The 22,236-nt window shown below is 41.5% G+C and overlaps 1 protein-coding gene across 2 annotated transcripts in view; it reads left to right on the top strand.

The window, feature by feature from the left end:
- Positions 1-4,162: 4,162 nt before the first annotated feature.
- MELK (maternal embryonic leucine zipper kinase) overlaps positions 4,163-22,236 on the top strand; it is a 41,445-nt gene continuing 23,371 nt past the window's right edge. The window contains exons 1-15 of one of the 2 annotated variants that reach the window (XM_056513025.1): positions 4,163-4,376; positions 4,643-4,744; positions 5,031-5,116; positions 5,544-5,660; positions 6,174-6,317; positions 7,817-7,885; positions 8,941-9,033; positions 10,086-10,184; positions 13,731-13,799; positions 14,339-14,437; positions 15,387-15,473; positions 16,840-16,968; positions 18,639-18,861; positions 20,531-20,624; positions 21,048-21,216. In XM_056513025.1, the coding sequence (XP_056369000.1) occupies positions 4,681-4,744; positions 5,031-5,116; positions 5,544-5,660; positions 6,174-6,317; positions 7,817-7,885; positions 8,941-9,033; positions 10,086-10,184; positions 13,731-13,799; positions 14,339-14,437; positions 15,387-15,473; positions 16,840-16,968; positions 18,639-18,861; positions 20,531-20,624; positions 21,048-21,216 (1,542 nt within the window). In that variant the 5' untranslated portion in view covers positions 4,163-4,376; positions 4,643-4,680. Of the gene's footprint in view, positions 4,544-4,642; positions 4,745-5,030; positions 5,117-5,543; positions 5,661-6,173; positions 6,318-7,816; positions 7,886-8,940; positions 9,034-10,085; positions 10,185-13,730; positions 13,800-14,338; positions 14,438-15,386; positions 15,474-16,839; positions 16,969-18,635; positions 18,862-20,530; positions 20,625-21,047; positions 21,217-22,236 lie in introns of both variants that reach the window. The other variant, XM_056513024.1, reaches the window with a different exon arrangement.

Here is a 22,236-nt window from a genome sequence, read left to right as displayed (position 1 = left end):
GGGCCGCCTGGGCTCGGCTCTGTGGACTGGCCTTGGTTTTTTTTTTTTCTTTTTTTTCTTGCGGTGGCTCGCGGGGCTCTGGCTGCTGCTGCTGCTGCTGCTGCTGGCTTTTCGCTGCTGTGGTAGTAGTTCGTTGCCTGCTCGCTGTTGTTTAAGGCTTGCTGGCTGTTTTTTCTTTCCTTTTTCTCTCTCCCTTTCTCTCTCTCCCCCTCTCCCTTCCCCCCCCCCCCCTCACCTCCCGAGGATCAGCACCAGCTCGCTCCGGAGGAACCCTGCGGCTGCCTCTGGACACCGGCCAGAGAAGCATCTCGTCCTTCTGGTGAAGATCGAATCGTCCACGTCTCTTTTTTTCTCCCTCGGTGAAATTTTTTTTTTGCATCTGGATCTGTGCTGGGAAGTGTTTCCCTTGTATGTGTTAATAAATAGGTTTTTTCCACTTTTCCCCCTGAGTGAAGTATTTTTTTCTTAAGTCTAGTGGGATAAAGAATTGGGGGTTTATTCCCTGGGGAGCTCTTCTGGGGTTTTTTTCCCCTAAGTTTGTCCAAACTAGGACACTGGGATATTTGGAATGCCTGGGAGCCAAGCGGTGGGGACTAGATGCCTGCAGTCTGCAGAGCTCGGTGATGTGAGCTGACTGGGTCCTAATGGGAGCTGAAGAAGCAGCAGGGTCCAGGGCTGGGTGACAGAAGCTGGGCAGGTCTCGGACTGATGGTGGATGCTGACAACATCCAAGGCTAAATGATAGCTAGAGGGCCTGGGGCTGCAGTGGGGTCCAGAGCTGGAGCTGCGAGGTTCATGTTTCATGCCCCTTTTTCACTCATTTGTCTGACATTTTCTCTTCATATCCTCCCACAATTTCCCCCATGTTTCTCACAATTTTCTCCTTACATGTCCCAACCTTTTCCCCCTATATTTTCTAGGCCTTTTTCTTTCCTCATGTTTCTCACACTTTTCTGCTCCTGTTTCAGCCTTCTTCACATTTCCCTCCCTTTTTTTACCTCATGTTTCTTGTCCTTTTCCTCTCACATTTCTCACCTTTTAAATAACTGACAGACTGTAGAAGCAGTGGCCTGCTTGGGCCCTCCTGATCTCGATTAAAAGCTCTTCTCCCATGGGAAAGTGCATACCAAAGGATCATGTACAGCCATAAATACCTTTGACGTACAACCCAGAAAACTGGGTCAGCTTCCCTTTGGGAGAGCTTTTTGTCATTTTCTCTCACAGTTACAATTTGTTGTTTCATATTGCTGTCTTCATCTTGGGACCAGTCTTGGTCTACATGGTTTTCTCCTTGGGACAGCTTTGGTCTCTCTCCTATTCCTGTTGGGACATTGTCTTTCCCATGGGAGACCTCTTTGTCATAGTTATTTTCCTACTGGAACATGCATTTGTCATAGTCATCTTCATCTTGGGACACATCTTTGTTGTCTTCCTGCTAGGTAAATTTTTTGTTATTGTCCTCTTCCCTTCTGGACAGATTTCATCTCCCCTGTATTTGCCTTGGGACATCTCCATCATTCTCATCTTCCCCTTGGGACATGTCTTTGTCCTTGTTGTATCCCCATTATGACAGCAGCTCTTTATCACTGTTATCTTCCCACTGGACCAACTCTTTATCTCATGTATTCACCTTGAGACAGATTTTTCTTTTTGTTGTTTTCCCTTTCAGACAGTTCTTGCTCTCTTGTTTTCATTATGGGACAGGTCTTCGTCCTTCTCATGTCTTCCCTTGGCACAGCTCTTGCTAGCAATCATTTTCCCACTCTTTCTTCTCCTCAGATAAGGCAGCATGCTTGTTTGGAAAATTTGGTTCCAGAAGCTCTAGCATCCTCTGATGACTCTTGATTTTTTCAAACTCCTAGAAAATTTGTCTGGCTTTCCTGTGCAGGGACAGTCTATACTCTGCAGAGGCTGCGCTTCTCATCTTCACCTCCTGTGAAGGCTGTCTTGGACACAATGCTCAGATCTTTTCCAATCTTGTGCTGTGCCAGAACAGATCTGCTGCTGCAGGTGCACTTAATGATGCTGCTCTGTCCAGTGCCATATCCCTGCATCTCTGCCCAGTGTAGTTGAAATAGCCATGGTGTGTGCTCAAGCCCACCATTCTGCTGGCTGCCGGCCATGTCTCTGTCTACTCCCATGTATTTCTTGTGAGGGACGTCAAGCATAGGGATCTGGTTCTTGTCCTTCGCATCTGCTACAAAGGCTTTGTGGTGGTGTGGTACAGCCCTCAAACTCTGAACATTTGTGGCTGTGCCCTGCTCACTCTGAGTGCCCTCAGCAATGGGGACAAGAAGTAGGTGACTGTTGCTGACTATTGGTGATGGCCGTTCTCCTGCCTCTGGCAGAAGAAGTCAGCTGCTGGCTTCTGCTGGCAGAGGCAGCTTTTCTGTGCAGGAGTGCTGCCGCCTGTATTGCAGGCAGATGGGCCATCTCTTCCTTGTGTCAGTCTGGTGTGGGTAAGGCAGTGACACACTGTGTGCCAAGCTGTTCATTTGCAAGAGAAGCTGAGCAGAGAGGCTTCCTGACTGTGGCTCTTTCTCCTGCCTGTTCCTCCTGCCTGCCTGAACTGCCTGCAGTTCCTGGGGGTGGAAAGATCAGTCTTACCTCTCCCAGTCTCTTTATATCTTTGTGATGTTCCCAGTGTTCTGTGAGCTCTCAGAGCAGGGAAACCCTGGCACCCTGCCTCCACAGAGAGATAAAACTGGCTCTGGCTCTGGCTGCCTTGGAGCGCTACCTACGTCCGCCTGTGCTTCACCTGCATCTGCCTCAGGTCCACCTGTGCGAAAGTGGAAGCACGGGACGAAGGTGGCTGCCTTGCCCAGAGCCAGAGCCCTGAGACAGCTTCATGATGCCCAGTATGTACAAAGATACAGAAGCCAGTTTTTTAACCTTGTCTGTGTAGCTATTGAGAATAATGGACCACCACTTTGTCATCAACAGCATCTTTTTTATTAAACACACTTGAGTTTTTATGTTTCTTCTGTGTACAAGTTTTAGGATCAATTACACAGCCAGCCAGCAGGAGAGAGAAAGCAACCACATAAAACCAAGAAGAGTAGAGTGGATGGATGTTTCTAGCTCTTATCGTTCATCTCACACATATTCACCAGGATCTGTCCTAAGGAGAAGAGGTAAGTGACAAAAACCTGTCCCAAGAGAAAAAGATTATGTTCTTCTAGAAAAAAGGGGCTCTCTAATCCTGTTCCTTGAGAGGCATAGGCATTTTGCCTGCACAGCCACATACCAGTCCAAGCCTTGCCTTGCCAGATGGAAGCCTATGCCCCCAGCAAGCAGTGGGCCTTTTGTCAGCAACAGCCATTGTGCTTCAGGAGGGCATTCCAGGCTCTGGACAGGCTCTTCAGTGGCTCCGCATGGTAGCAAACGGATGGACAGAGGATTAGTGCCCTATTGCCAGATCCAGGCTAGTCCCTGGAGATATGGCTGGCCCTGCTCCAGTGAAAATCCTGAAGGAACCACATAGGCTGGTTTCGCTGTGGACATTTTGATAAACGTTCATGGTTTTGCATCCCAATTTTCTCCTATTTCCTGCCCTTCTCCCCTCATATTTGCCATACTTCCCCCCACCCTGCCCTTCTTGCACTTTCTCCATACTGTTTCCTTGCCATTTTTTCTCTCCTCAGATGTCCTCTCATTTTTCCACTCATACTTCCCACTCTTTTCCCCGATGTTTCTCACACTTTCTCCCTCATGTTTCCTGCTGTTATTCCACTCATATTTCCCACTCTCTCCCCCTCACTTTTCCTGCCTCATTAAATAGCTGGCAGATGGGGGCACAACCTGTCTTGTGTTTCTTCACGTGTACAGAGCACAGCTGCAATACTGTACTAATCCACTTTTTATTTACTAATGGTCATCTAAACATATGCCTCACCATGGAGACTCCCGCCTGCTCGGCACTGCTCCGGCCCGGACAGCCACTGTGCCTCGGGTAGGCAGGCCCCGGAGGCCCAGGAGCGGTGCCGGGACTGGCAGCGCCGGCCGGCCGGGGCTGTGGCGTGAAAGCCCGCGGGGAGCGGCAGGAGGCACGGCCTTCACGGAGCAACGGCCCTGGCCGCCATCTTCTGCCCGGCGCAGCCGCTGCGGCGCGGGCCCCGCTCCTGCCCGACCGCTGCCCCGGCTGCGCGCGTTCTGCTAGAGGCAGACGCTGCTTTCTGGCTCCGGAGGGACCGGTCTCGGCGGAGGCCGCCCCATCAACAGCCAGCCAGCCGGCAGCAGACACCGTCCCACTCCAGCAGTGCCAACAGCCGCTCTCGCTCTCTCCCGGCATGCCCGGGCTCCCCGCCCGTTCCGGCTTGGCTGCGCTCGGAGATTGGCGTTTCGATCGCGGCGGCCGGAAGCTGGACATTTGAACGGTAACGGACTCTGTAGGCTCCTCCGCTGAGGGGTCCCTGCCTCGGGACTGGGTCATACTCTGGGGGACTCCTGGCGGCAGTGCCCCAAGAAACCGGGTGGGACTCGAAGGTGACCAGTGACTCGAGACCGCAGCGCTCCCGTGTCTGCGGCCGGGCAGCCGTGACAGGTCTGTGGGATCAGCAGCCGCTCTACCTTCCCGGGGGCTGCTGCTGAGTAGCTCCCAGTGCCCCAAAGCATGACCCCAATCTGCGGTCTCCACTTGCAGGTGCTGAGAAGAGCTATCCGTGTCCTGCGGGTCGCAGAATGGCCGGAGACGACTATGAGGAAATTCTCAAGTACTATGAATTACACGGAACAGTCGGCACAGGTGGGCTCAGTCTGTGAATGCAAACAAATGTTTGTGATGAGTCCATTCACCTCGATGTTTAGCTGAGAGATTAACTGTTACTTCAGAGTCTGCGGGTCATGTTTTCTCCGTGTATTTTGCGGGGCACAGCTGTGGAAGTGTAACTGGAGGGAGCGCAGCAACTTCTTTTTTCTCTAGCAATGATGCTATATACTGTGCGTAGAGTAGTTGCTTCAGGGCAACTGAGATCTTGGTGAGAAAGCTTCTCACCATGCAGAGCTTTATACATCTCTGTTTTAAATTCCAGGTGGGTTTGCAAAGGTAAAACTCGCACAACATCGTCTCACTGGTGAAAAAGTTGCAATAAAAATCATGGACAAGCTTGCTTTACAGGTAATCCAAAAGATACTTCAGAGCTGGTAATGTGCTGTTTCTGTGGAGTTCTCAGGAGCATGGGTGTGACCTGTCACTGTGGGCTAGTGGTAGATGCTGTAGTCTTGAAAGAATTTAATGGCACCACAAATCCTGTGCCCTCATGTGGACAGGGCAATGTACTCTGGCTGTAAACTGAGGCAGTTATAGCTTTAAATATTAAATAACTAAATAAAGTATTGTAAGTCAAGTGGAGTGCTGATGAGAATAGTAGCATTGTACATCTGCATCTTTGGGTTTTACTGACCAGTGTGTGAGGAGGGCAGGTGAACAAGTGACAGAGCTGGTGCTGGTTTGAGTTTGAGCAGTTCTCATGTTCAGGCTTACTGTGATGTACAGGCTGTCAAACTACTTGTCAATTTTATACCTTGCTGTTGTGATCTTTTAGGATGATTTGCCTCGTGTTAAATTAGAAATTGATGCCATGAAGGACTTGAGTCACCAGCACATTTGCCGGTTGTATCACGTGATTGAGACACCCAAGAAAATATTCATGGTTTTAGAGGTAAGGAATGATGTTTCTGCTATGGCAAAGATCTCTGGGTTTAGCTGTAGCAGTAGGTGGTAGCAGAGTCCAAATGAGACATTTCTTAGACAATGATAAGTGTGTCCAATGTGCTGTAGTTTAAAAATGAAGCTGACAATGTGTTCTGTCTCATTCTAAAAGCCACTTTTCACTGTTTGAAGTAAGGAAATTGACTTTAATTCCCACCTCTCACTCCATAAAACAGCACCAGCAGGATATGTGGGACCTGAGAAGTGCCACCAAGTTGTCACATCTTGGGCAACTTCTGTCACCTGTGCTGGTACTGATATGGCTGTGGAGAGCATTGGGCAAGTTGGGCTCTTGGACTTTTTGGATCTGTTGCACACTGGCCTGGGACATGCCTGGGTGCTGCTGGGATTAAGCAGAGAGAGGGAAAGAGAATAGCGCCTTCTTCCTGTCCAATGCCCTTGTTCATATTTACATTTCATGACTGTATCCCAAATTTGTTCTTTTCTTCCTGCTTTCATGCAGTACTGTCCTGGAGGAGAGCTGTTTGATTACATAATTGCTAAGGACCACCTTTCTGAGGAGGAAGCTCGCATATTTTTTCGGCAGATTGTTTCGGCAATTGCTTATGTGCACAGTCAGGGATATGCCCACAGGGATGTCAAACCAGTAAGTCTGAACAGTAATCAGATTTGCATGAATAATAATGAAGACCCACTTTTATTTCTCTTAAGGGACCTGGTATGAGTTATCTTCTCTGTACTGTTCTTAGAGCTCTTTAGTTAACATTTGCTGAAAGTATTATTGATACTTATTGCTTTGTTCCTCAACTGGGCTGGACGTAGCTGTATCTGAGGAAGAAGCTTCCTCTGGAAGAGAAGCAGAATAGTGTACTTCAGTTGAGAGTGGAGCAGACACAGATTTGATTTTGACTGTTGGTTAGGCATTTTTGCTATCCCCTTTATTCCAGCTTGTACCCAGGGAGAGTTGTTATGGTTCCTCCATGTAACAGTGCAAACTGTTCTGTTCTGACAATCAAAGGAAAATGTGACTCCTGCAAAGTAAACAAATGAGGACTGGGCAGGAGGAGGGATATGCCACAAGATTGATCTTGTGGCTTTGCTGTCACCACAAGAATTAAGAATGTGTTTAAGGAATGAAAGCCTTGAGACCACTTCTCCTGAAAGGGTTAGAAGTTTGCATGTTCACAGACACTGATAACTGAGAAAAGCAAATTCTTAGGGTACAAGCATTTTACTAGACAACTCATTAAATCCTTGTCTCCAAAAAACTTCTCTCCAAGCAAAGCCTTCTATGTCCCTCTTGGAAGGATTTGGATTGTAGCTGGAGACCTGATGGATTCATAGGATTGTGAGATAACTTTGTTGGGAAGGGACTTCTAGTGACTTCTGCTTTTATCTCCTGTTTAAAACAGTGTCAGACCAAACTTCTTCATCAGTCACATCTTGGACCTCTCCCTAGGGTGAGGCACCATAATGTTACTGGAAAACCTGTTAAGCTCTTTACTTCCTTTTTTGTGAGAAAAGCTTTTTCTTAGTACCAGTTTGAATATCTCCGGGTGCTTGTTGACTTGTAATCATCCCACCACATGCTTCTGTGGAGAGGCTAGTGCTGTCTCTATGCCCCCTTTGTAGGAATTAAAAAGCTGCTATGAGGTCTCCACTGAAGCTGCAGGCTGAAAAACCATCTCTTTCTCAGCCTCTCCTCATGGAAGAAGTGCTCCAGCACCCTGGACAGGCTGGTGTCCATAATGGGGCTTTACCTCAGTTTGTTGTCCTTCCTGTGCTAGAGGGTGGGCAGAAACTGAATGTGCTGTTCTCACTGTGGTTAACAGAGGGCAAGTGGCTTCCCCCACTTTGCCAGCTCTGCTTTTCACACCATCTGGGATATCACTGGCTGCCAGAGCAGGCTGCTGCCTCACAGTTTTTGCTTTGTGTCTAGTATCCCCCTACGCCTTTCTGAGCAGATAGGAACTTGTATTCCCTATGTGGAATATAGGATATATATAACAACAGACAAAAGCTCCACAGGAGAGCTTTAGGTAAGTTATGGCTAGTAATGGCAAGAAGAAAAAGGGTAAAAGAAAATGTGGTTTCTTGAATACCTGGCATTATGTAAGAATTCATTACCACTTTCTCTTTTACTAGGAAAATTTGCTGATTGACGAGGAACATAATCTGAAGCTGATAGACTTTGGACTTTGTGCAAAGCCAAAGGTAAGGGTATCAGTTGCTCTCATAGCAGAGCTTAATCAGCTACAGTGCACACATAAAAACTGCAGGCATGAATTCAGGGTGCAGTGCAGAGCCTTGCCCTGAATTTGAGCTGTTGGTGTAGTTGTCCCACTGCTAATTGCTTGGTAGGGCCTTAATAGTGTAAGACAGTTTTACATTTTCTGGGCAAAATATCAGTTTTTCTCGTGTTACACTTGATTTTTCATCACAATATAAGGCACAAATTACCTTGTATGTAGGGTATCTACTGCCACAAAGTAAAGCTTATGTTTGTGTCCGTTTGCCCCCAATAATTTTCAATGGTTTATGTAGGATTTGTCTATGTGTGGAGATCAAATCATATAGATTTCCCTTACCTTTACAAAGCCTCTGGATCCACGTGGTTGTACTGAGTTGTTTGACAAGTTTAAATTTGATTCTACATTGCTGCTCTGTTTGTCAACTTCACATATGAGATGGGTGCTGTGAAGAAGGAATTTAATAGGAAGATCTTACTGATCCAAAGTCCTCTGATTATTTTAGCTGAGTCAAGTTAAAGCACCTTGCAGGAAATTGGAGTATTAGACCACCATTGTGGTGGTACAATGTCATCTCACTGTGACCTACTTAGAAAAAAGCCCAAGCTAAGGAATAACACATTTTTAATATGGAAGCATTTTAGTGCTGTTTATGAAACTATTGCCTTAATATTGATATAAACATTCAACCAGCCTCATGCCCAGTAGCTCTTGGATTACTGATTCCCAAGTTCCATCTGTTTTCTCTCTGGTCACAAAGGGAAGTATTCCTATCACAGGAGGAGTTGCAGAAAAGGGTGCTGGGATAACATGTGAAGGAGTAGCTTGGGACCTGAACATTTATAGGATTCTCTTGGTCTTGGACAGTTTTTGCCTGGTGAAGGCATATTTTATACCAAAGCAATACTTTAGGTGAACAGCATTGGAAAATGTAGCCTCTGAGGCCTCTAAGATGTTGCTAGAAGACACCATTTGTGTTAGAGCCAATGTTTCTTTGTCATCAGTTTTGTCCTGTTATAGGGTGGCCTTGATTATCATCTGAGCACCTGCTGTGGAAGCCCAGCTTATGCAGCACCAGAGCTGATTCAGGGCAAAGCATACATTGGCTCTGAGGTAGGCGATACAATTGTGGGTTAGGGTGGGTTTTTTCCCTGTGCATCATGTGTTTAAATGTAGTGAGATTCAGATATACTCCTTTGGTATATATCCTCTTTCTTCAATGTCACACTACCTCAGTGGCTCTCAGAAGCTCTGAGACTGAGAGCAGTCACAGCCTAGATTAGCTTCTGACCACAGATTTTGCACCTGGCTTCATCATCTCTGACTAATCCTTCACTGCCCCAGGTGTTGCTCTACAAAAAATAACTGCCTTCTACCACATTATTCCAGGCAGCAATTTGCTCTGTTAATTATCCAAGTCTTGTTGCAAATTTCTGTGCAGGCTCAGTATCTTGTGTATGCCTATGAAATCTTGTTCTTTGTACGGTGCAGTGTAGTAAAATTAAAGAGAACAAAGTGGCATTTTTCCAGTTTTGATTCTATGTACAGAGCATTGGGGTCTGTATGTACCCTTGCCAATCCATTCAAAATGCTGCATTTTCAATCTCCTGAAACTTTTTAAATTCTGTGCTCTTGGATAGAGTCAGTCTTTTGTCCTTTACCTCCTTTGTACCACTGTCCCTGGCCTCTGAGTCTTGCTTTTTTTTTTTTGTTTTCCACAAAGTCAGTGCTTTTCAGACCTCCTGTATCATTATGATTGAGGTGGAAGTTGCAGTATGAGGCACTTAAATCTTGTCATGTCTATACAGAGAAGAAACAGTGGTGCTTTAAAGCTGATTGTACTGACAGTTGCCATAATCACTAATACTTTTGAGTAAAAAATTCCTTCACGTGAATTTTATTTCCTTTTTGTAAGTGAAATCCATGTAAGTTGTAAGTAATGCAGCAATTTGGTGACTTAAGGAAAAGGGTAATGGTTTTACTAGTGCTCTGGTTTCAGTGAGTTGGAAATTGTGTGCTTTCACTTAAACTATAATTGTTCTGTCCAGAGTTAAGGAACCTACTTTCCACGAGCTGGATATGGGCTTTGCCAAAAGGAGACAATGTGATCAGTCTCTAAGCCATTTTAGACAGATGAGGTTTGTGAACTCTCACATATTTTTTAGGCAGATATTTGGAGTATGGGAGTACTGCTGTATGCTCTGCTTTGTGGCTTCCTCCCCTTTGATGATGATAACGTCATGGCTGTCTACAGGAAGATCATGGTAGGTATTGATGATACTAGAACGCATGAGGAACAGGAATCATTAAACATTATGGGAGATATTTTTTGCTTCCTGGTTTGAGAAACAAAAGGCTTATCTGCTGAATTTTGTAATGCTTTACTTCTCTTTTCATCAGTATTTTGTGGATTTGTTTCTGTTTTCCCTCAGCCTATGCAGTACTCTAGCTTGGCCTATGATACAGTAGAAAAGTGAGTTTCAGAAAAAGTTTTTCTTGCTAGTGGGCTGGACTTTTATATCTGAATGTTTATCTGTCTTCTCCATAAAAATTACTAAAAATACTCTTGAATGTCAGCCATTCTCATGTCTAGGAAAAGCGGGATTCTGCACCTGCTATTATACTTTCCTCCTCCAAAAAGAGTTGAATAAATAGTAAATAGTATAATTAAGTCATTGGTTCTTTCCCTGTAAACTCCTCTTGATGTGACTAAACAGCTGTTATTCCTCATCACACATGCACCTCTGCCAGCCACTTTTCAGCTGCCATAAAAATCTGGTTCATAAAGCTTGCTTTGAGTGGGAAGATGAACATCAGTGTAGAGTAATGGCTTTGGATTTGTCTATCTTATTCTTCTCTCCCCAAGAGTCTGTTATGGCTAAAACAACACCAAAAAACCCTCCTTGAGAGTATTCAAGGGCTACTTTGGAAGGGGACAACTGACACTGGTTTGCACAGAAGACGTTTTCAGGGTGCGTAACAGTCTGAGTTCTATAAAGGACCTGATTATTTCATCAAAGAATGTGGATTTTTAATCTGGAATTGGAGAATACTTGAGTACCTTGACAGAAGATCTCTAGGAAGCTTAGTTTGAGTTGTTGGAGAGAACTTTAAGTCATTTTAAAAAGGGAAAAAATAAGCCAAGACTATTTACAAAGTGATTATGTAAAGGTGTGTATCTTGTTTAGATAAGATGCCATCAAAATTACATGACTTCCCAACTCATATAGTTACAGAATATCTTTAGTCGGAAGAGAGGAAAAAGGATTCTCAAGTCCAACTCCTTGCTATTTGCAAGACTGCCTAAACCATATGATTAGGAGTATTGTCCAGATAATGTTAGCAAGCACTTGAAATTTCTCAGTAAAATTGCTATGAAGTGGAAGCAACTGGGTTGTCAATAGACTTCAGCTGCTTTTCCCTCTCTGTTTGTGGTGTCAAATGTGTTGTCTACCCAGAAAATAGATATTGAGAAGGTACACTGAAAACATGTCCACTTGTAAGCATGCTGTCATAGGATGACAAAACCATTTTTGGTGCTCATTACATCAGGATGCAGAACCTGGTAAATGATCCAACTGCTTAAGGCATTCACTGAGCAGAGAACTCAGATGTGAAATGAAGACCTTAATTAAGAATATAGAAAATTATTTGTGTAGTTAACATTGTCCAGCATGTACAAGAACGATTGTCCTGTGTAGGGCAAATTTGGGAGAAAACCTCCAAAGGTCCCCCCCTGCCCCTCCCCAGGAAGCAAACCCAAACCACCCCTCCCCTAACCAGCTCACGAAAAAATTTCCTCAGAGAAAAGTGGAAAAAACCTGTTTATCCAACAGGAAAAGCACAAATAAAATGAAAAATACCGAACAACAAAACCTCTTGATGCCCTGAAGGGAGAACAAACTCAGGAAGTCTTGTGTGGGCGGTAGCTCGGCTCAGTCTGTCCTCAGTCCCTCCAGTGCTGGAAAATGCCACAGGCCAGGCCCCGATGGCCACAGGTGCAAGCTCCTGCTGCTTCCCCTGGATCCCCAGTCCAGAGCATGTTCAATTAATTCCAGGAAAAGAAGGAAAAAAAGCTTTCCAGGGGACTTCTCTGATTCAGTTAGTCAAAAACTAACTAAAAGCAAAGGAGAGCTCTCCTGCAGCGACACAGTCCAGGAGGCAAAGCAATGAAACTCCTATCTCTGTTATGGAAACAGCTGGTGCTGACATTCCACCGCTTCTCCTTCCCCCCCCACCCCCCACTCTCAAATCCAACTTGAAAGGTACAAAACTTGTTTTTGGGCTCAGCAGACAAATGGGGATACAATTCAACATCACAAAGTCACCCTGGGACTACTATGAACTGAGTTTGGAGCGATACAGTGTCTGCCAATGGAATGCATTGAAATGAGCTGAAACAACAAATGAGGTTTTAAAGCTTAGTCTGGAAGCAGTCAAAAACTAATCATTTTGTCAGTGTTAAGATGCATACTTGCTGTTTCCCCTCTGAATTTGTTTTAATTTTGTGTGGTTGTGAATTGAAAATTGTTTCAAATTAGGACACCCACTATTGTGGAATTTAGTTTCACACATTTTAAATCCAGAAATTTATTGTAATCTCATCTCAAACCTGTTGCTTTATGTCAAATCTGCTGCTTGAATCTAATTAAAATCATATGGCTTACATGCAGTGTTAATTCCCTGGAATATTCCACATCTCTTCATTTGTGAATCAGAGGCTTGACTTTTGGACTGGAAAAATTGAGCTGTGGTCTAACTACTCGTATAACCTTAAGTACCTGGCAGATATCACAACCTATTTACCATCCATATTGTCCACAGTACAATAGATGAGAATTGCTCTTAGTTCTTTAGTGATACACTAAGAACAAAATGTAGATTACCTGTATTATTTAGTTTCATCATAACGCTGTGTTGTGAAACAGCTTACTATTCCTAAATAACTTAATAGGAGTGTCTGTAAAGATGTAATTTAAAGTCTTTAATGTGTGATGTCAATGCAATACATACTGTGCTTAGAAACACAGCTGCATATAATACCAACTGTTTTGTTATTAAGGCATTTGTAGAAAGAAAACTGCCATTACAAAATGATAGTTATGTTACTTGACAATGACTTTTTACTAATTTTTATTTTTGTCTCAATATTCATTCAGAAATAAATGATTCTCAGTGGTGAATTTGGTTTGGTTTCTATCTATTGTTACACCTCACATCTGGGAGTTGTTTTTATTTTCTTCTAATCAAAAATTAAAGAAAAACAACAGTAAATAATTGTATTTGAAAAAATCTCACTTGCTACATCTGTAACCTTTCTCCTGTCTACTGTATGAGATTGTAAGTTTAGCATTGGATGTAACCTGTTCAAAAAACAATATCCTAATACTGAGGATGGTGTACTTTTAGTGTCTGAAAAATAGTGAATTCATGGAATCTTCACATTGCGAAATGCTAATATCAGTCCTTCTAGCACTTCTAGAACTTCAGTACTGAGTTGATATGATAAACCAAAGCAATGGAGAAAGAAGCAGGTTAGCTGCAAAAGTGGATGGAGATGGAAGTGTCACACGAGTGAAGTAGATATAAACTGTAGCTGGTGATTCAAACATGGCATTTTCCTACTAATGCTACTGCATTAAGATTTTAGTACTGCCATGACATTTATGCAAGTCATTCTTTAAACTAAGTTCACATCATCTTGCTCTTCTTTTTTTTTCACAAAGCACAGAGGTCACTATTGTCCAAGCAATTTAGTATCTCCTTTTGAAGTTCAGTGTTAGTTCTAAATCCCCTTCTTTTTTTTGCAGAGAGGAAAATACAGTACTCCGAACTGGCTCTCTCCTACCAGTACTATGCTCCTTGACCAAATGTTGCAGGTAAAGGTATTGTTTCTATTTAATAGATAAGTAAAGTACTGTTGTATTTGTTCAAAACATTACATCAATGAAATATTTAAAAAACATTCTATGTTTAAAAAGCAGTTTAATCTTACAAATTTATGAAGAAAAGATTACCATTGCCTTCAGCCAAAACATCTTAGGGAAACACATATTTGATTACAAAAATAATTAACGAAGTTTACAGGATTTAACGAAGTCTTCAAACTGCATGTGTTTGGTTGTTCTTCATGTGCTATAAAAACAAGCTTTTTTCTAGCCTAAATATACTTTTGGGCTACACCTAAGGAATCTAGCCCATGCTGTGTATCCCTGGGAGACCTATTGTAAGTGTAGGTTCTGTATTTGCTCTTAGCAACTAAGATCTTTGAGTGTGAGCTTCTTTTTGGTAAAGCTCTGAAACTGTATTGGTTTCTGGTTTTGTCCCTAACCACCCAAACCTTCTGTGTAGACGATCAATTGTTTCTTCACTTTTTCTCCACAATTTGATTATCACTTTAATTTTTATGGCCCACCAGGTCGACCCAAAGAAGCGGATTACAGTCCAACAATTGTTAAGTCACCCTTGGCTCATGCAAGGTTTTCCTGATGCTGTTCAGTGGCAAAGTAAATACCCAGTAAGTACTCTGGTCAGATAGATATTAAATAATTTCATGTAATATTTGCTGGCTTAGTACCATCCTCATAGCGTGTGGTATGAAATTATTTGTTACAAGATAAACTTTGAGATGGTTGTGTTTATTTTCTGATTCTTTTATTACATATTACTTGCTCTTAATTTCTCTTGAGTAGAAAGTTCAGATGTGTTTTCATCATATTCTGCAGCTGAATCTGCAGAGTAACTGAATTCTCATCAAAAAGTGAAGTACTTTCATATATGAATGACCAGCTCCTTCTCTAGGCTGCTTGATCACTGCTTTGTTTAATGTGCAAAACACAAATATTCTGAAGGGCATGCTAGATGTGGTTATGGTTTATCTTGTATGTTTTCCTCGATTAAAATTTGAATAAAATTTCAAATTTCATTGAAAGATTATTCATCATGTCTCTCTGTCACTTGTTTTACTTGTATGAGAGATGAAGGCAGTATGGAGAGGAAAAAACTAAAATAATCTGTCTGTCAGCAGAAAGTGCTGAGAAAGTTCCTGCATGTTGACGGCCAATGCTTCCCATTGCCACTAGATGCCACTGCTACCCTAGGTAAAGAACACTTTGTGATCGCACCATGAGTGCAAGCTGGCTTTGGTAGATGTGGGCATGGCTTGTAGCCTTGGATGCTTATAGGCAGAGGAAAGCATAGCTTCCATTCTAATAAAAATCTTACCTGCTTTTGGTTGGCTTATTTGAATTTATTAGCTCTAGGATCCAGGCTATGAAGTTGTTGAAGTTGCATGACTTTTTCAGTCTGTTCCTATAATGTTTAGCTGTGATGCTAAACATTTGAAATACAAGGTGTAAAATCATCATTGACTCAGTCCACTGGGTTTCCACAAAGTGTCACTGTGAGATATGGATTATGGGGCAAATGGAAAACCTCTCATTTCAATATCCACTCTGTTCTTACAGCTGGGACGTCTTGATGAAGACTGTGTAACGGAGCTTTCTGTATTTCATGGGCAGAGCAGGGAGACTACATTGCAATTAATAACAGAGGTAAGAAGTTCATGTCAGTAATTTATAGTAATTCAATACTGTAATAGAGTAAATAAATGTACTGTGTTATCAGACCAGTACTTATATATTCCAAAGTATGACGTTTTACATACATTTAAGATTTAAGGAGCCCTTGCAGAGCTCTAGCTGCAACTCTAGCTAGAACTCTACTGCAACTACAAGCTACTGGAAGTTCAAATTTGCTTGGTTTTTTTTTCTCCTTTAATAGTGATCTTCAAGTTTCCTAAATCTTACTGTTATTTTCTGCTGTGGTAAAATCCTTCTGAACCTGAAAATCAGAATAGACTTGTAGAGATTTATAGTCGAACAACAGATACCATTTGCTGCGTTAACTCTTCTTTGAAATGGTTCAATAAAGAGTAGGAAAGGAAAAAATTGTAAAAATATCAGACCAACACCCAGGCAGTCTACAAAATACAGGGCCTTTTTGAGTTACTATTCACAGATTTTTAAAAACAGTGCGTATGTTTAGTCATTTTTGACTACAAATGACAGAAGTTGTACTGAATAATTTGAAAAGCATTGTACAAATGTTAGCAATCACATTCGCGGGCTGTTGAAAAGAGTTAAAGCGTGATGTGTACTCCAGGTTTTACCTGAATCTGAGAGTTCTTCATTAAAACTGAATTTTCTGCTTCTTTTTAGCAGTGACAATAGTTTTGGGATTTTTAAAACACTTGGGTTTTCCACATAACTGTAGCAGAAACAGACTTATAAAATGTGTGTGATACTTAAAACAGATTTGTGGAGTTAATTCTCCTTGTCTTATAGCAAATAATCAGAATAATATCATAATAATAATAATAAGGGGAAAGTCCTTCCAAATACGTTTGTGACATTTGCATAGTCCATTACTGGAAGACTTTTTGTAAGTTATTCAAACTAACTGTGCTATGCTGCAAACCTGTCAGAAGGGGTGTCTGTGTTCCTCACACACTCAGAGTTACTGAAAATCATGCAAAAAGTTGGCACTTGGGAAATAATGGGCAGGAGTTACTTCCAAAAAATTATACTCCGGCTGAAGTATTGGATAAATCAAATTATTATATTTGCATGCACTTCAGTATATAGCTCTTTACTCCAGCATGTCCATGCTACTGCATGAACTACAAACTAACTTGCAAAGAACAACCAACAGAGTGCCTTTTTCTTGATCTCAGGCATGTAATGCAAATTACTTGAAGTCTGAAATTACTCTTAATGTGTAATTCGGGTTGCATATCAGGTAGAAAAACTTGTGGAGACATAGATATACTCAGAAGGCTGAACTTTGCAACTTGAAACTTGCAGTGTTTCCAAAGAGGAGATTAAAATACTTTTTCTTTCTTTCTTCCTGACCCCACAGTGGAAATATGACCACATGTCAGCAACATACCTCTTGCTTCTATCCAAGAAGACTCGTGGCAAGCGTGTTCGTTTACGGTTTCCATGTCTGACAGAGCATGCCAGCACCATGATGTCAACAGGCCTTGAGGTAAACTTGAGTTCAGCAGAACAGCATCTTGCTTAAAATACTCCTCTGCGCTGACAGAGCTCTGCCTGGAGAAACATTCTGGTGCTCTAAACATCAGAAAGAGAGCAGGAGCCTGAGTTTAGCTCAACTGGTTGGAGCATGGTGCTAATAACACCAAGGTAGTTTTGATCCTCATAATGGCCCATTCACTTAAGAGTTGGACTTGGTGATCTTTGAGGGTCCCTTCCAACTCAGAATATTCTGTGAAGTACACAGTCAGCCAAAGTCTTGGGCATATTACACAGTTCAGTCTTCTCATTAACATGATTTAGCAAGCTGGGCTGCTTCTATGCATTGGCTTTACTGTAATAGCCATCTGGGAGGATTTGAGGCATCAAGTGCTGCACAGAATCCCTCCTTGTTAATAGGATCAAATCCCATGTTTTTTAGCTTGGGTGATTCCAGATCTTGTTCTGTGATGACTAACTGCATTCTATGTTTGTCTGGGTTTTTTCTGCCTTGAGGGTTGCATTTGGTAAGGAAAATCTTTTGATATATCACTTGGGCAGTATTCTCTGAGATGACGTAGGCACTATGGGAGCTGGTGATCAAATTGGAGTCATCCCTTTCCCATCTGTTTTACTTGAGAACATAATCCTAGAGAGGAATCTGTTTACTTTAAGTAAAGGAAATGTTTTTCTGATGATTTGGATTCTATAGGAGTTTTGTATATCTTAGGGGAATTTCTATTTCTTGCCTAAAACCTAGGTCGCCATCATGGGAACTTCCATTATTAGGAATTTAGAAAGAAATTAGATTTAGACTTTAATTGCAGTCTTTTCTGATGAAATCATACTTCTAATTGTGCAGTGGAATCTCAACTGAATCTTTATTTTCAGTCTGAAAAAACTGTGATGTGCAAAGATGTGCCACACTGCAATAAAGTGCCCTGGGCATTTGTATTCATGGAATTTACAGATACAACTTGACTGTTTGAAGAATCTGTGTTAGAAAAGTTTAGTATAAATAGTCATGGAATGAAGCAGGTGTTTGATACAGTGTTCCTAATCCAAAAGATCTTATTTTTGTTGTACATAAAAATTATTGGATGTGTAAATGCTTGGTAGACCCTAGCCTAGTGAAGTTTCAAATGGAGCAAGGAAATGTTTTAAGTGTATAGCTGTACATACATTATGCCTTCCCAGCGGTAAGTAATTTCACTAAAACTTGAGCTGTGATCTTCTAGAAAATGAGTAAATAAGGATTTTAAAACCAACAGGAAAAAAATAAGGCACAACAAATAAGGTCTCAGACCTAGCCTAGAGCTGGACAAGTCTCTCAAGAAGTGCAGCCTGTCTGTATTGGACAAGGAAATAAAATTTTGCTATTAAACCAAATGGAAACTCCTAGCTAGCTGTGCTTAGGTGAGCTGGTGAGGAGTAGTCTTAAATGTGCAAGCTAAAGAATTTAGAAGAGCTGGTAAAGAAGTGGCAAATTACTTGCAAAAAACCTTACGAGCAAGTTATAGAGGGAATTGGAAGTATTGAAGAGTTTTAAACTATTGCTCTATAGTCAAGCATTATATGGTATTTTTACCCTGCTTCAGAATTTGCTTGTCTATAATGTTCCTGAATGTGATCAGAATACAGCAAAGGATGGCTTTTTTCTTTTCGTTACATCCCTTGTAGCAGTTGAGGCCTGATGCCCAACTGGAGGATACGGAATTCACACTGTCAACTCCAGTGACAAGAAAAGTGGCATCAAAGAAGCATGAAAACAAAGAGAATTTTGAGACAGTGTCAGCTTTAAGAAATGAAATGCCCTTTGCACTTCCTGCTTCTAAGACTCCTTTTGCAAAGAGTCAGATAGAGACACAGGAACAAGCTGTTCCCCTTAGGGGACCTGCTTTCAAAGGTATGTAGAATGTAACTAATGAAATCTTAGAACATATGTGTTACTTGGGAATCAATGAAGCTCAAATGTGAGCACAATATTTTCTCATCCAATGCATCAATTACTGGAACACTTTAATTTTTTACACTATTCAACACGCAGGTTCTTCTAGTACATCTGGTGGGGTGCTTCAAGAGTTTTAACCATCCATCAAGGCATGTTACTTATGTGTTTCTTACAGGAGTCGCTGCTGCTCACAATTATCATGTGTGAGCCCCTTTCAGTACACCCTAACATGTAGCCAATCACTGTGTTTGTTAAAGCTTGCACCTAGTTCCATTTTTCCATGAAGGCTGAGATTGAAGGTTCATCAATTATTTTTCCTTTGTGATTACACCTTGAATGAAAATAAAAGCATACTTTTAGTTAAATCTGCTTTAATTCTGCTTCTAAGAGAAATCTAACTTCTGGATTTCTTATGGTTGCATATCAGCATTTTCACATGGGCAGTCCAGTATAGCAGTGAAAATGCTTCTGTTAACAACATGTAGGTCTTGTAGCTATGCAATAGACCACAGAAATCTGTCTAAATTATGTCAGCTTTTTTGAGTTACCAGAATTTTCAGTCATCATCCTGTCTAGTCATGTATATATCCCATATGTACATTACCATTTCTTTCAATTATTACCAAAAAAGTTTTGGTGTTGATGCTGTAAATGTTAACTCTGTCCTTCAAATACCAAAGGCTCCTTGCAATACGAAACTCTTTCATTTCAGTTGCTAAGGAGAATTGTTCAGGAACTGTAAGTCTTTGCAGACTGATTTGAAGAATAAGGGATTTTGAACATACTGCTATTTAATGAGATCATTCATAAAGAATAGCAATACAAGTACTGGTTTATGAGTTTGCCTTAAGATTTTACCTCATAACTTGTAATGTCTGACATTTGTATCTGCCTAGAAACAAATGAGATACTATCCAAAATGGGAAATATACAAACATTTCTGGCTCATTTATTTAGTGACATTTCTGAGGATAAAACAAAAAACCTAATTCTTTGATGTGTTGAAAGATCTTTGATTCAGGAAATAGAAAAGTGAAGTATCCACTTGAAATTTTGAGGTTGTTTATCTGGAGCCAAGTGCAATTCTGTAGAGAGCTGGAACTTTGAACATTAAAGTTCAGTTTAATTGTGACAACTTACTTACTGACTGCTTCACTTGCTGCTTTCTCCTGCACCTTTAAAACCATGCTCTGCAGAAGTGACTTTTTAGGCTGTGTAGCATGTACGTTGTGTATTATCCATGACTATATAAACTTACACCCTTCATATAGGAGAAACGAATCACTGAAGAATACAACTACTCAATGCAGCGAATTGCCCAGTGTTTTTCGTGGACCAGTAGCAGAGCAAGAAAGCAATTTTAATTCTCAAATTTCTAGTATTGAACTGCAGTGGTTACTCTTAAGGTTTGATTTATAGAGCCTTGGGGAAATCAGTCACAGTTTTAATTTGTAGAGTAGAGGCAGCATTAAAAACATATTTTATAATTCCCAAATATAGATCTGAGATAGAAAAGGGGGTCTGATGTTAGAGCTAAGTTATTAATAATAAGAAATTGTCACTGAAGGAAAAAATTTGTTTTATGCAAAAACATACCTGGTTTGGCTTGGACATTTTCTTTCAGAGAGTCAGTTCACTGCAGTCACCCCAATTGAGATACCTACTAACCCAACAAATGCAGATGAATTGGCAGCAGCTGAGATTCTTCCTGGAAGAAGGTAAGTGTCCAGTTATTTTTGTACATTCCTGATTTAGAGCAGGACTGCCTTAATCTATGTGCTGCCTGGGAAGCCCTGTTACAACAGCAAGTTGATGTTCCTATTCTCTTGGTAAAAACCATTCTAAAACCTTTTTACAGTCACTAGGAAGCAATGAAGGCAGAGAAAAAGTTTTTAAATTATGTAACTCAATATGATCTATTTTTCATAATGTAGGAGCCTTCTTATTCCAGGTCTCCAAAGAACTGGAATTTCTAGATACATCTCTCCAAGAGACTTTCAAACAGAAACTCCTATAATACATTGCACTTGATTTAGTTTTCTTTGTTCTGCCATGTCTGGTAATATTTTAGTGACATCTTTGAAATAATTAGTTTTTTAATACTGAGTGAAAAATAACTGATTAATTTGTTCATGTAACAGGTGTCAGTCAGTGGAATTAGATCTCAACCTTGCACATGTGGATAGCAGCCAAAAGAAGAGAAAAGCCAAAATATTTGGAAGTCTTGAAAGAGGCCTAGATAAAGTGATCACAATGCTTACACCAAGCAAGAAGAAACAATGCACTAGAGACTGTCCAAGAAAACTTAAGGTATGGTTGCTGCAGAGGTCTTGCATAAGAACAAGTATTATTATAACATTAAGTAATTATATTAATTATGCATGAATTATCTTACCGTAATTATGGTTGAAAATATCCAGTAGCTTCAGAAACGGTTTTGTGAAAGCTTCTGTGACCTCTCTTGCCTAAATTCTACAGTAAAGTTCTCTTACAGTATCCCTGATAACAAGACAGTGCCCTAGTTATCACATTCAGTTATCTGTTAGTCTGGGTTCAGGCAAGAGATCCAGGGAGGGGTTTGGCCTTTATTGATGTTTATAGCCCATCTAAACAAAATGTGAAGGAAGCAGCATGGTTTTAAAGGAGCCCTACTGGCGAGTTTTTAATCATGTTTTTTAATCACTAAAAAGCTGACTTCTTTCTACTGAAGAAAAGGTACAGAGTATACACAGGTTGATGGCCTGTTGTGAAAGGTGGCTGAATAACAAGACACGGTTAACAACTTGGGCTGTGCTGAACTGAGAGGCTGAAATGGACTTAGTTGTGGCTTCAGAACCATCCATCTACAATAGATGCCACTGAGCAGGAGACACCTTGAGCCCTTGTGACCCACAAAAACAGTGCTCCAATTCAACTTCCACAGTCCAACATTCAGACCAAAGACACATATGATGATTTAAAATTTTTAGATGTCCACAGGCAAAGTTACCTGTGAGGTTAAGATCTCTGGTGCTCTGGGCAACTTTGTCAGGTTACCTTAAATGAGCAAAGCAGCTAATGGTTGCTAAAAGGTTATTTATTGCAGAAGCATATCAGTTTCAAAAGGCACAGTCACAGACATCAAAGTCCATTCTAAGTTTTGGTATAAAGTCCCAAACAGAAGTAGAAGCTCTAGTAGTAGACCTCTTGTCAAAGGTCTCGGGAGGCTGATGGTGCTGCAGCAGCTCCTCTCTTCTTGGGTGTTGACTGATGGCGTTAAGCAAAAGCAAAAAGAAAAGCACTCACAGGAAAAGCAGAAAAACCAAAAGTCTTGGCAAAAAAGCAGTAGCA

The sequence above is a fragment of the Oenanthe melanoleuca genome, chromosome Z (genome assembly GCF_029582105.1).
Source record: "Oenanthe melanoleuca isolate GR-GAL-2019-014 chromosome Z, OMel1.0, whole genome shotgun sequence".
Taxonomy (NCBI): domain Eukaryota; kingdom Metazoa; phylum Chordata; class Aves; order Passeriformes; family Muscicapidae; genus Oenanthe; species Oenanthe melanoleuca.
Note: the sequence above shows the minus strand (reverse complement) of the source record. Positions and strands in the feature narration are given on the sequence as shown.